The 15,115-nt window shown below is 40.4% G+C and overlaps 1 protein-coding gene across 1 annotated transcript; it reads right to left on the reverse strand.

Moving 5' to 3' along the window:
* Positions 1–3,935: 3,935 nt before the first annotated feature.
* On the reverse strand, positions 3,936–11,542 carry si:ch73-1a9.3 (non-histone chromosomal protein HMG-like). Its single transcript, XM_047378389.1, has 6 exons — positions 11,350–11,542; positions 8,997–9,026; positions 5,303–5,332; positions 5,175–5,216; positions 4,994–5,101; positions 3,936–4,907 (listed from the first exon to the last, which is right to left on the reverse strand). The coding sequence occupies exons 1-6, from the start codon at positions 11,365–11,367 to the stop codon at positions 4,860–4,862; spliced, it is 276 nt and encodes a 91-aa protein (XP_047234345.1). The 5' UTR covers positions 11,368–11,542; the 3' UTR covers positions 3,936–4,859.
* Positions 11,543–15,115: the final 3,573 nt, after the last annotated feature.

A 15,115-nucleotide genomic window follows, 5' to 3' on the forward strand; every position in this document is an offset into this window, starting at 1 on the left:
ACATTTTTTAAATTTAATTCTAGTGTTTTCCAGATGTGGATAAGTATGGAAAAAGAAAATAAGAGTGGAAACATATCTGCATTTTCAGACTTTAAATGCTATCTCATTTTTTAATTGTTGTGTCCTTTCCATTCTTTCTTCCTCACTCATATCCTTCCTTATTTCTGTTCCTACTTTCTTTGCATTCTACTTCCCAAATTGTGTCCTTCCAATCTTTACTTATGTGTCCTCCCTCATGTCCTTCCTTTCTTTCTTCCTTCCTGTCTTTCTTTTCTTACCTTTTTTGCATCCTACGTTGCTTGCCTTGTGTCCATCCTTGTCCTTCCTGTCCTTCTTTTCTATCCATCCTTGTGTCTTTCCTGTCTTCCTCTTTCCTTCCTTATGTCCTTTCTTCCATTCCTTTCATGTATCCTCAATTGCCTTTCTTGTGTTTTTGCTTCTTCCTTACATTCTGTCCTCACGGCCTGTCTGCTGCCTTGTGATTCACTTACCTTGCCCGCTTTCTTCCTTTCTTTCCTCCCTCCAGTTTGTGCAAGTTTCTATAACTTTATTATTACATATTTTTAAAGTTAAGGATTGTTTGAAAATTGAGTCTGGAGAAGTGTGGCATTTTTACATGGAAAATGTGTAGAAACCCTTTATTTCATCAGATCCTGCAGGTCCCTCTGTAAAGTTGCCCTGCCTTGCATTATTGTTACCTTGCTATGTAGCTCATTTATGGTGAGATCAAGGTCCATCAGTTTTTGACGTGCCAAAAATGAAAGAATTCAGACCAGTCAGCAGAGTCTTTTACTGGCACTGATGCTGGGATGTAGATAAGAGTAGTATCATCAACAGAGACTGCTTCTTACAGACTGAATTTCCTCAGGACTGATAGATGTGCTTCAATAAGTCAACAGGCAAGTATATTTTTAGTATTTTGACAAGCCCTGTTCTTTTCCAAACTTGACTTCCTCAACGCTTAAAAACCAAACAGAAGTTATGTTTAAAGTACTTGTGAGCTACTTTCACTCCAGTAGCCTTTATAAGCTGTTTCAATGTTGTAAAATCTAATGCAAAAATATTTAGGCTTTTAAATTAATTTTATAAGATCCTTTCATTGGTTTGTGTCCACAGCTTTTATAAATAATCTAAAGCTAAATTTAACTTGAATATCATGCCAAAACCCACATTTCAAATCCTTTAAGAACATCAGCTCAAGAAAGATGCTAGATAACCATACCTTGCTCAAGCTGCTTCTCAAAATAAACTATGTTGTGATTTTGTTTCCCCCCTTTATATCAACCGCACAAATTGGTGTTATGCTAATAGACTAAAGAAAGGAGAGAGGCAATAATGCTGCTGCTGTGCTTTGGATTATATAGCATAGAAGTAAATACAGTGTCTTGAAAGACACTTTGAAAAAAAAAGCAAAACTCTAAAATGGAAAAAAAGTAATTAATCGCTGAGGTCAGTCCTACTGTAACCTTCATTCTGTAACACTTAAAAAAGAACTAAAATGTTCTGCTCTTGGATCAAAGACTACCTGACAAACAGACCACAGTTTGTGAGACTGAAGGGTTGTGTGTCTTACCAGGTAGTCAGAAGGACAGGAGCACCACAGGGGACTGTACTCTCACCATTCCTTTTCACTCTGTACACCTCAGACTTCCAGTACAAGACAGACTCCTCTTGAACCTCTGGAGATCATTGTGCAAAGTAGAATTCTTCATAAAATGAAGAACATTATGGAGAACCCTGAGCATCCTCTTCATGAGACTGTCGTACAACAACAGAGTGTCTTCAGTCAGAGGCTTCAGGTAAGACAGACCAGTATAGGAGATCTTTCCTGCCCACAGCCACCAGCATCTACTACTCTTTGAGGAAATCTGTATAATATGAGCTACGACAACATTTAATTCCCCTTTGGGATCAATAAAGTATTTTTCAATTGAATTGAAGTGAAATCATCTGTTCACACAGTTTCTTAAACTGGAATCCAGGCCTCTGAGCATCATAAATATTTTGGGGGTTATTTTGTCCAGCAGGTATCTCCTGAAGGTTTACAACATTGGTGGATTGTGTTAGTCACTTTGTTCATTGTCTTCTGTAGCTCCTTCTTTTGAACGTGTGCAGAATGTGGTGTTATATTGTTTTGTTTAGACATAAAAATGTATGGATGTCCCGAGAAAATATGTATTCTTGAAGGCAGCATAAGTGCCTTTTAAAATTAGTTATACCCTTTAAATGTTTTTCTTACATTGTAGAACTGCACTTTGTTAACATTACACCGACAAGCTGCACATCTGAAGACATTTTTGCCCATTTTTCTTCGCATTAGTTTTGAAGTCTTGCCAAAGGTTCTCTGTTGGATTTAGGTCTAAACTTAGAATGAGTGTTCTAATACATGACTATGCTTTGATCTAAAGTAATTGTAGTTCTAGCTGGATGTTAAGCGTTCTTGTCCTGCTGGAAATTAAACCTCTGCCCCAGTCTGAAGCATTTTGCAGCTTCAACGGTTTTCTACAAAGTTTGCCCCGTTTTTAGCTTTATCTCTTTTTTTTCTGCTATCAGTTCTGCTCATCTGTCCCTGCTGAATAAAAGCATCCCCAGAGCATGATATTGCCACCACCATGTTTCACCATCAGGGTGGTGATATCAGGGTAATCATCAATGTTATTTTTCTGCTACATATAACATTTTTCATGGGCTAAAAATGTTCTAATTTGGTCTCATCTGACCACATGTTTGTTGCATCCGCTCCATGGCCTATGGGATACTGCAAAAGGCTTACTTTCAACTATGGTTTTTTCCTGCTACTTTTCCATAAAGACCAGGTTTGTGTAAAGCTTGACTACAAGTTGTTCTCCCAACAGAGCTGTGGATTTTAAATATAACAAATATATTAAATATTAAATTACAATATATTAAGTAATTAGGCTTTATTGAGAATAAAGAGGGCTTTAAGTACATTATGTGCCCAACACGTTTCATATTTTGATTCATAAAAAATTAATGAGGTGAAGTTCACTTACATTCTTCCAAGTAAACACTACTTTGTGTCAGCCTATCACATAAAATCCCAATAAAACACGTTTTTGGCTATGACAAGTAAAAATGTATTATATATCTTTCTATCACAGAGGTGTAGTTAATAACAGGCTGGATGGTAATTTTTTCTTTGTTCATGGCATACCATACCAGTTTATTCAACTAAAGTCCAGGGCTAATTTGTTTAACTAAAATCCATGTATCCACTCTTATGAATAAATGTACTTGGTAGCATACTTTCCTAAAGATCCACATGGAGTTTGCATATGGTCCCTGTGAATTGGTCATTTCAAATTAGCCTTAGGTGCATGTGTGTCTCTGATAGACTGGTTACCTATCTGGGATGTACCCTGCCTTTCACCCATTGACTGTTAGAGATGGGCACTAGCAACCGTGCAAGGATAAGTGGGTATAGAAAATGGGTGGATGGATATTATATTTAAATGCAGGCTTAGATTTCTTTAACCAAGGGATATTAAAGGGAAAGATGGAAAGGGATGTGACTGATTCCTTACAGACTTGAGGATAACTAGAAAGGAATGATGCAACAAAGTAGCAGATGTTGGGTAAGCTGCAGGCAACTGTGGAGCTGTCCGTGGTACTGAAGTTGGCCTCGCATCATTTTTCTTGGGGAACTAGCAAAAAACCACCACTCTAGCCTGAATTAGTCAGTGTGACAATATTTTTTTCTTTCAGCTATGGTTTTCTTACGCATGTAAAAGCATTTGCTTTAGTAATTTCACCAAAACAATAAGAGTGAATTTATCAAGTTTTCAGATCTCTCTATGCCAATGTTCTTTTGGATAATAATACAACACACAAAAAGCAGCCTAGAATTTGAATTTAAGATTGATTTAGATTATTTTTTGCTGCAATTTTAATCAACTGTGTAGAATGAAACAGGATAACAGCTAGCAACTGAGTTTTATTGGTTTGTTAACAATCATTACACAAGTACATTGCTAGGCAAATAAAAAAAACACAGGTGGACTTGATACAAACACCTAAAACCCACAGAAATATGGCTACTGTTGGTGTGAAAGTACAGTTTGTCTGTTGGCTGTAAAGAAGCCAGCCTCAGCAGTTTGCTTGTTAATGTAAATACTACTTTAGCGTGGCTAAGAACAAATTCCTTTTTCACCATCCTTACAATGTACCGTTACACACTGCAGACTGAAAACTCTTTTCACAGCAGCTATACAAATTTATTGCAATGCTATCACACGACAGACACAACCAACAAATGCGATGCAGTTTCAAATGGGAGAGCTGCAGCACTAGGAATTTGAGGATTTATTGATTAAATTGGTTAGGAAAACTGCATGAATACATGAATAACCAAAGAGGGAAAAACAAAACAAACTTACAAACATTCTAAAAACACTGTTCTTCAATATAAACAAGAAAAAACAATGAGTTGTACGGTGACATCCACCCCTACCCCAGCACACACTACAGACAGTCCCTTATAAAGCTTATGGAATGTACTCCACGCAGGTAAGCTCTTCCAGTTGTTGCCCCTGCTCGTCAAGCTTCCGTGTTTGAAGCACTAGCCCACCCCATACCCTCCCCTCCTTCACATTTAAAATTGAAATGAAATCCACTGACAGTAACAATGACCGCAAATTTATGTTGATGCAAAATTGAGGGGTTTGATGAATTTCCCTGTGTCCAAATTGATGTTTTTGTTTTGTTTTAAAAAAAAGTGTTTTCTACAATCAAACTACTAAAAAACCTGTATTTAGAAAATAGTTGATAAAAATATTCCCCTGAATTGTACAAGAAAAGAGGTACAGGGAGCACTGGTAAAAGACAGAGCTTGGGTGATGTTATTCAGCTGCCTCATCTTTCTGATCGGCTGCGTTCGTAGCGGGAGCCTACAATACAGAATGTACAGATTAGAAATTTCTCTGAGGGAGGAAATTCATTTTTCCAAATTTATCCACAATGTCCTAACCCTCACCTCGTCCTCAGCTTTGGCTTCACCATTTTCAGCAGGGGCCTCTGGTGCTTTTTCCTCAGGCTTGGCCTTTTCCACTTCCTTGGCTTTCTTAGCCTTAGCAGGTCCCTTCTGCAAAGGAAAACATTAAACAAATGAGCCATTTCTAAATTAAGGCACTTGCATCAAGGTAATAAAAACCTACCTTTGGCTTGGGTTTGGCCTCTGCCTTTGCAGGTGCAGGCTTCTGTGAAAAGAGAAATGAAAAACACATTAAAGCACTGTCAACAATGAACATTTTACTAGTGAGAGAATGTAATTTAATGCACTCACATCTTTCAACCTAAGAGATCTCCTCTTGGGCTGTGGACAGAACAGACGGTTAAGACCCTTGCAGAGCAAGTTGCATGACAAACTGGGCTGCCACTGACCTCTACTGGGTGAGTAGACTAACTGTTTCAGCAGTCTTTTTTCCCCCCCGACATACACTACAGGTCCTTCTCAATAAATTAGCATATTGTGATAAAGTTCATTATTTTCCATAATGTCATGATGAAAATTTAACATTCATATATTTTAGATTCATTGCACACTAACTGAAATATTTCAAGTATTTTATTGTCTTAATACAGATGATTTTGGCATACAGCTCATGAAAACTCAAAATTCCTATCTCACAAAATTAGCATATTATTAAAAGGGTCTCTAAACGAGCTATGAACCTAATCATCTGAATCAACGAGTTAACTCTAAACACCTGCAAAAGATTCCTGAGGCCTTTAAAACTCCCAGCCTGGTTCATCACTCAAAACCCCAATCATGGGTAAGACTGCCGACCTGACTGCTGTCCAGAAGGCCACTATTGACACCCTCAAGCAAGAGGGTAAGACACAGAAAGAAATTTCTGAACAAATAGGCTGTTCCCAGAGTGCTGTATCAAGGCACCTCAGTGGGAAGTCTGTGGGAAAGAAAAAGTGTGGCAGAAAACGCTGCACAACGAGAAGAGGTGACCGGACCCTGAGGAAGATTGTGGAGAAGGGCCGATTCCAGACCTTGGGGGACCTGCGGAAGCAGTGGACTGAGTCTGGAGTAGAAACATCCAGAGCCACCGTGCACAGGCGTGTGCAGGAAATGGGCTACAGGTGCCGCATTCCCCAGACCTGGGCTACAGAGAAGCAGCACTGGACTGTTGCTCAGTGGTCCAAAGTACTTTTTTCAGATGAAAGCAAATTCTGCATGTCATTCGGAAATCAAAGTGCCAGAGTCTGGAGGAAGACTGGGGAGAAGGAAATGCCAAAATGCCAGAAGTCCAGTGTCAAGTACCCACAGTCAGTGATGGTCTGGGGTGCCGTGTCAGCTGCTGGTGTTGGTCCACTGTGTTTTATCAAGGGCAGGGTCAATGCAGCTAGCTATCAGGAGATTTTGGAGCACTTCATGCTTCCATCTGCTGAAAAGCTTTATGGAGATGAAGATTTCATTTTTCAGCACGACCTGGCACCTGCTCACAGTGCCAAAACCACTGGTAAATGGTTTACTGACCATGATATCACTGTGCTCAATTGGCCTGCCAACTCTCCTGACCTGAACTCCATAGAGAATCTGTGGGATATTGTGAAGAGAACGTTGAGAGACTCAAGACCCAACACTCTGGATGAGCTAAAGGCCGCTATCGAAGCATCCTGGGCCTCCATAAGACCTCAGCAGTGCCACAGGCTGATTGCCTCCATGCCACGCCGCATTGAAGCAGTCATTTCTGCAAAAGGATTCTTGACCAAGTATTGAGTGCATAACTGTACATGATTATTTGAAGGTTGACGTTGTTTGTATTAAAAACACTTTTCTTTTATTGGTCGGATGAAATATGCTAATTTTGTGAGATAGGAATTTTGGGTTTTCATGAGCTGTATGCCACAATCATCCGTATTAAGACAATGAAAGACCTGAAATATTTCAGTTAGTGTGCAATGAATCTAAAATATATGAATGTTAAATTTTCATCATTACATTATAGAAAATAATGAACTTTATCACAATATGCTAATTTTTTGAGAAGGACCTGTATAAGGCCAAACGTATTTGGTCCCACCACCAAATCGATTAATTTCAGTGTGCCATTCACTTCCATGGCTGCAGGTGTATAACGTTTGGTGTGGGGAAACTTGACTGTCCTGTACAGGCCTGAGTCCTGACCTCAACCTTATGGGTCGCTTTAGGGATGAATTTGAGCAGAGACTGCAGTTCTGGTTTTCTCATCTAACCACTAACACACTTAATCCTTAAGGAACATGTTTACAGAATAGTTAAAAGTGCTATCGCTGGCAACGGTGGGTCCATCAACAAACTGGACCTTATACAGGTCCTTCTCAAAATATTAGCATATTGTGATAAAGTTCATTATTTTCCATAATGTCATGATGAAAATTTAACATTCATATATTTTAGATTCATTGCACACTAACTGAAATATTTCAGGTCTTTTATTGTCTTAATACGGATGATTTTGGCATACAGCTCATGAAAACCCAAAATTCCTATCTCACAAAATTAGCATATTTCATCCGACCAATAAAAGAAAAGTGTTTTTAATACAAAAAAACGTCAACCTTCAAATAATCATGTACAGTTATGCACTCAATACTTGGTTGGGAATCCTTTTGCAGAAATGACTGCTTCAATGCGGCGTGGCATGGAGGCAATCAGCCTGTGGCACTGCTGAGGTCTTATGGAGGCCCAGGATGCTTCGATAGCGGCCTTTAGCTCATCCAGAGTGTTGGGTCTTGAGTCTCTCAACGTTCTCTTCACAATATCCCACAGATTCTCTATGGGGTTCAGGTCAGGAGAGTTGGCAGGCCAATTGAGCACAGTGATACCATGGTCAGTAAACCATTTACCAGTGGTTTTGGCACTGTGAGCAGGTGCCAGGTCGTGCTGAAAAATGAAATTTTCATCTCCATAAAGCTTTTCAGCAGATGGAAGCATGAAGTGCTCCAAAATCTCCTGATAGCTAGCTGCATTGACCCTGCCCTTGATAAAACACAGTGGACCAACACCAGCAGCTGACACGGCACCCCAGACCATCACTGACTGTGGGTACTTAACACTGGACTTCTGGCATTTTGGCATTTCCTTCTCCCCAGTCTTCCTCCAGACTCTGGCACCTTGATTTCTGAATGACATGCAGAATTTGGTTTCATCTGAAAAAAGTACTTTGGACCACTGAGCAACAGTCCAGTGCTGCTTCTCTGTAGCCCAGGTCTGGGGAATGCGGCACCTGTAGCCCATTTCCTGCACACGCCTGTGCACGGTGGCTCTGGATGTTTCTACTCCACACTCAGTCCACTGCTTCTGCAGATCCCCCAAGGTCTGGAATCGGCCCTTCTCCACAATCTTCCTCAGGGTCCGGTCACCTCTTCTCGTTGTGCAGCGTTTTCTGCCACACTTTTTCCTTCCCACAGACTTCCCACTGAGGTGCCTTGATACAGCACTCTGGGAACAGCCTATTCATTCAGAAATGTCTTTCTGTGTCTTACCCTCTTGCTTGAGGGTGTCAATAGTGGCCTTCTGGACAGCAGTCAGGTCGGCAGTCTTACCCATGATTGGGGTTTTGAGTGATGAACCAGGCTGGGAGTTTTAAAGGCCTCAGGAATCTTTTGCAGGTGTTTAGAGTTAACTCGTTGATTTAGATGATTAGGTTCATAGCTCGTTTAGAGACCCTTTTAATGATATGCTAATTTTGTGAGATAGGAATTTTGGGTTTTCATGAGCTGTATGCCAAAATCATCCGTATTAAGACAATAAAAGACCTGAAATATTTCGGTTAGTGTGCAATGAATCTAAAATATATGAATGTTAAATTTTCATCATGACATTATGGAAAATAATGAACTTTATCACAATATGCTAATATTTTGAGAAGGACCTGTAGATTAAGAATAGGATGTCATCAACATGTACATGTAAAAGTAGACAGACAAGTACTAATGGCAAATAATGTAAATCCTATTATGCTGTTGAGATTGATTCTTACTGCTGAGTCGCCTCCTGCTGCTGCCGCCGCCTTTGAGAGAAGGAGAAAAGAACAAAAACTCTTAGTAAACAGCATCCATCTGTGATTATACAAAATGTATTTTTTGGCAGATATGTAGAAGAGATTAACTATGTAACTCAAAAATGGCACGTCCAGACAGAGTTTTAACATCAGTTCTGCAACAAAAGATGCAGACACACACTTTCAAATGATCACATATGCAATGCAGAGCACTAGTAGAAAGGGGGCTGTGTGTAAATTGAGATTCTCCAGTTTAAATGAGTGATATACTTATAAGATGTAGTTCCCTATTGTAATTAATTCTAGGTGAATTTCATATACAGTCAATCCCTTAGTGACCAAAATGTGTTATTTTTCCTCTGCTCAGCTCAAATCAGTGATCAGCAGGTCAAACACAGAAGTCGTTTCTACATTTGGTAAATACATTAAAACTTCCTTCGATCTGTAAACTTCTCAACAAACAGCACGATTTTTAAAGCACTTAGCTTTGTGTTAGCAGTTAAAGGATGATGTGACCCCTTCATTTTCTGTTGGATTTTAAACTGATACCTCTATTAGTGAACTTAGTGAACACATTTTTAATGGTCAAAATTAGTTGCATTTCATTGATGAATCAAAGCAAAGTCCACACAAATTTGTTTGAATATGTAATCCATCCTAAGAAAAATTTTAAATAAAAATCAACAGGTAAACCAAAATCGATATCGTCCAGTAATAGTCTGATCAGTGCACCTGAAATTAATCTAGAATCTAAAAGTTATTTGAGAAACTATTCTGCCTGGTAGTAGGAGCGAATGTTGCGTACTATCTGTATTAGAAAGTCGGATTTTCCGAGTTCCAAGTCGGAAATACAACTTGGCCCCTTCAAGTCAGGACTTCAGAAGAGAAAGTTGGGGCTCACCGGTAAGCAACGACTTTGGTTCCAGAATGGCTACCGCGGATGTAAAAAGTAGTGAAAGCTGTTGGTATAAACTATCAGTACCTCCGATGGTTTGTATCTAATCAAACTTTTACTACGCATAATTCTGTACAATATGTATCACTGCGAACAGCTTGCGCTCTTGGCGCTTGAAGACATGAATTAAGAGAATCAAGTTTCTTTTTTTTGCATTGCTAACTGGTTAACACCAAAACAAAGAACAAATGCGACTGGTTTTCCGTCTTGCAGCTGGAACGCGCTCGCTTTGGGCATGACGTAATTCTCAGATTCGAACTCCGGCTTCCCACACAAATTAAACGCAGCATAAACAGCCAGAGAGAGCGCATTGAAGTATAAAGAGGGCGACTACAGGAGTGTGGCACAGTGAAATTCAGGTTTGTGTCACACGGTGGCGCACCTCCATCTCCTGCTTGTGGCTTGCCTACAGCTAAACTCTGGCAGGGAGGTGCGAGGGGGCTCCGCCTCCATCTTTTCTCTGGTTTTAAATGTGACTGCGCTGAAGTCCGTGCTGAAGCGAGCGGCGGCGAGAGTGTTCCCGCCAGGAGTTTGAAAAGAGACAGAGATGCTATGACTGTCGGTCTGCTGCTAGCAGAATATGCTAGAACCCCCAGCAACAGGAGCAGCACTACGATGACGGAGGCTCGCCATTGCATAACCTCCAAGTGGCCTGAGCCGTTCTGAACACAGGGAAGCACTCAGTTAACACGACGAATGCTGAACTATAGACGAGTTTTTTCAGGAAATTGGGGCAACCATACATTAACAATCAAACAGGGAAGCTAGTGATGTTTTTATTTTAAAATTAAAGTCAAATTAAAGCATTTAGTTGAATAAAACACGTACACGTTCGCACAAAATAAATCCCGCAAGTATCAAGCTAACCCGCTCAGATATGTGCATTTTTCTGCTTTTAATCATTCGATCGTTTTCCCTCCATGAAACTTTGGCTTCCGGCGTGTCGACCCTCAGAGAAAACAATCAATATGCCGCCAACTTTCTCTGCAGAAACGCTGTCCAGCAACACATTAGACCGAGCAAGCTCTTTCCGACACAACACGCACTCCTATAACTGCTACTATAGCTGTACAGTACAACATTATGTTGTAGCACGAGTACATTATGTTATAGTTCGAGAGCAAGATAAACAGGCTGGGTGGAAATCACTTCGCATGAAGATAATCACTGCACGTATGAACAACAAGCCATGCAACAGACCAGCCACCAAATACAAACTAAACTACCTTAGGAGCGCTTTGTCGTTGTGCACAAAGCACGCTTTAGCAACAGCTTTTCGTTAGCTCTGAACCTAACACGAAACCAGCCTAATTCACAATTGCAAGTGTGTTATTAATACCTTATTACTAAATGGATGAAAGATATCAGTCTACTCACTTTGCTCCTTTTAGGCATTGTTGGTTTGTGTGGGGAGTTTTTTTTAACAAAAAAAATGAAAAAGAGCCGAATTAAAGTAACTGAAACAGAAAATACAGTGGTATATTCTGGAAAAACTGTGCCAATACAGTCTAATACAGCGCAGCGAGACGTTACTGTTCAATTGGAAGGGAAAACTAGCTCAAACCGGATTGGATTCTCCCCCTCCCTCCCTATTCAAACCCTTACGCTTCCTGCATGATTGACGGCGTCATGCCCCGCCCCTACCGCGTGTTGATTGGATGACAAGATGGAGAACGGCACGATTTCAAATCTGTGCTCTTACCTGTGTGGACACGCCACATGCCAATCAACAGACATGCTATTTGTCTCTGTGTGCATCTGTCTGCCATAACAAGGCAACATTATTAAAGCTTCATTCAACCCCGTCGAAAAATGTTCGCGGACGCATGTACAACATCCAGGGATATGTTCCAAGAATAACTGACACAAACCCCGTTCCTCCTCTGCAGCAGGGGACTTTAAACGCAATTATTGGCATGTCTGTTTAGAAAACTCAGAGAGGGATGTGTACTCCCGTGCCCGAGAATCTTGGGCAAGCGGTTTAGCTTGGGAAAATGGCGACAGGATGCATGTTGGTACAGTCCCTGGAGCGTGTGTGTGTGTGTGTGTGTGTGCTCGTGTATTCTTGTGTAACCTGCTTGTCATGTGTTTCTGAAGTCGCCTACTGCAGGGTGTGCACAGTGTCCAAACATGACTTCCGTGGAAACAAGTGCGTTAGACTTTTAACACGTTCCATAGCAGACGTTCATTCCCCTCCTACAAGTGAAACAACAGTATCCTTATTGTTACCTTTTATATTTCCAATGACCTAGAAAAAAGGAAGTAATGCACAGTAGGTTCAGTTTTCAGAATATCTTTTATGTGTAGCTGGTGGATTAACTAATTTATGCATTCTTGTTTACAAAAAAAGAACAGTTAAGAATCCATAATGAAAGCTCATATGGGGATGTAATTTGGTCCATAGATGATTGGATTCACAAAATCCTTGCTCTTCTGGAATGGGCACCAGAGGGCATATGGGGTAGACTCACAGGAGATGGAATAGGGTAACAACATTACAAGCAGCTGCCAGAGCATCCAACATTCAGCCAAAACAATGAGTGCAGAACACCAAGCACAAAGGATGCCCTATGAATTTTGTGTCTGCCTTTGCATAATAAAGTTTTGATATGCCCTTTTGGAAACAGTCAGACACAGCCTGGCCCAGTTTACATGTGTTTGAGCATTGTTAACATTTTACTAGTAATATCAACTTTTTGTATCCACATTGTGACTGATTTCCCACAACTGCTTCTATTGGCTCCTCCATACTTCACAGAAGCTCTCTTAGCTTGCAGGGAACTATGTACAATACTTTGTGAAAGTATTTACACTGCCTACAGTTTTTTTTATTTTTTATTTACAGTTTAGTTAATAGACCAACACACCAGAGCATATGTATTTTTTTAACTGATAGGAAAACTGATACATGGTTTAATTTTATTGCCAATAAAAATCTGAAAAATGTGGCATGCTTACAGGGCCTTGCAAAAGTATTTACCAAACATGTCTTTTTACCTTTTTTGTTACATTCCAACCTGTAATTTAAATGTTTTCTAATATTATTTTATGTGATGGATCTGCACAAAATAGTCCCAGCTGGTAAGTGAAATGAGAAAATTATATATATATATATATATATATATAGATATATATATATATAGATATATATATAAATAAAATAGAAAAAAACCCCGAAAATTAAATCCACCCCCTTTGCTATAAGGGCCCTAAATAATTCTGGTGCTACCAATTACCTTCAAATGTCACACAATTAGTGAAATGAGGTCCAGTTGTGTGCAATCTAAGTGTCAAATGATCTGTCAGTATAAACACACCTTTTCTGAAAGACGCAGAGGCTGAAACACCACAACAAAAGAGGCATCACACCATGAAGACCAAGGAGATCTCCTAACAAGACAGGGACAAAGTACTAGGGACGGTGATATAACAAACCTGCCTAGAGAGGGCTGCACACCAAAACTCACATACCAGGCAAGGAAGGCATTAATCAGAGAGGCAGCACAGAGACCAAAGGTAACCCTGAAGGAGCTGCAGAGTTCCACAGCAGAGACTGGAGTATCTGTCCATAGGACCATAATAAGCTGTACACTCCATAGAGCTGGGCTTTATGAAAGAGTGGACAGAAAAAAGTCATTACTTAGTGTTCAAAATAAGAAGGCCCCTTAAGAGTTTGCCAAAAGACATGTGTGCAACTGCCCAAATATATGGAGGAAGGTGCTCTGGTCAGATAAGACTAAAATTGTACTTTTCGGCCACCAAGGAAAACAACACAACCCATCACCCCAAGAACACAATCCCCACATTGAAACATGGTGGTGGCAGCATCATGCTATGGGGAAGTTTTTCAGCAGCAGGGACTGGGAAACTGGTCTGCATTGTGGGAAAGGTGTAGGTTGTGGTAAATGCAGGGATATTCATGGGTAAAACCCATGTCAGTCTGCCTGTGATTTGAGACTGGGAAGGAGGTGCACCTTCCTGCAGGACAATGATCCAAAGTGTACTCCTAAGCAACTCTCGGGTGGTTTAAGGGGAGACATTTAAATGTGTTGGAATGGCCAAGTTAAAGCCCAGACCTCCATCCCATTGAGAATCTGTGGTTATAGTTCAAGATCACTGTTCAGAAGTGAACAGCATCCAACATAAAGAAGTTGGAGCAGTTATGCCCTTATTTGTTGTTTGCTTCACTCACTCATACACACACACACACAAATACATCTTCAATGTTGTAGGCATGTTCTGTAAATAAAATGGTGCAAACTCTCAAGCTATCCATTTTAATTCCGGGTTGTGAGGCAACAAAACATGAAAAATGCTAAGGGGGTGAATGCTTTTGCAGGGCACTGTATGTAGTCAGTCCCTTCTATTTTGATTCCACTAAATATATCCAGTGCAAAATTGCCTTCAACAACCACCTAATTCGTAAGTAGAGTCCACCTGTGTTTGATTTAATCTCATTATAAATCTGGTATCCTGTTCTGTGAAGGCCTCAGATGTTTGTTAAAGAACATAGGTGATCAAATAGCATCATGAAGACAGATGAGCACAGCTGACAGGTCAGAGTATAATGGAGAAGTTTAAAGCAGAGGAAGGTTACAAAAGACATCCTAACTTTTGGACTTCTCCCAGGGCACTGTTCAATCCATCATATTAAAATTCAAGAGGATGGCACAACCAATCAAGACATGGTCGTCCACCTGAAATAAAAAAAGAAACACCAAGTAGAGCATTAATCCGCGAAGCAGCCAAGACGTCATTGTTAACTCTGGAACGGCAGCAGAGACACAGGAGCCATAAGGTGGCCCTTTTACCCCGAGGATTTAACAACCTGTAGAAGAAGGTGAAATATTAAACTTTTCAGCCTTAATGCAAACATGCTATACGTTGAAAAGCGAACACTGTACATCACCCTGAACACACTATCCCTATAGTGAAACATGGCGGTGGCAGCAAGAAGAGCATTAATCAGAGAAGCAGCCAGGAGGCCTCAGATACCACTGGAAGAGCTGCACAGAACTACAGATCAGGAGGGATGATCTGTTGCCAGGACAAATATTAATCATGCACTCTGGGCTTTATAGTAGAGTGGTAAGAAGAACGCCATGCTAAATCCTGTTTGCTACACGCCATGTAGGTGACACCT

The sequence above is a fragment of the Girardinichthys multiradiatus genome, chromosome 11 (assembly GCF_021462225.1).
Source record: "Girardinichthys multiradiatus isolate DD_20200921_A chromosome 11, DD_fGirMul_XY1, whole genome shotgun sequence".
Lineage (NCBI taxonomy): Eukaryota > Metazoa > Chordata > Actinopteri > Cyprinodontiformes > Goodeidae > Girardinichthys > Girardinichthys multiradiatus.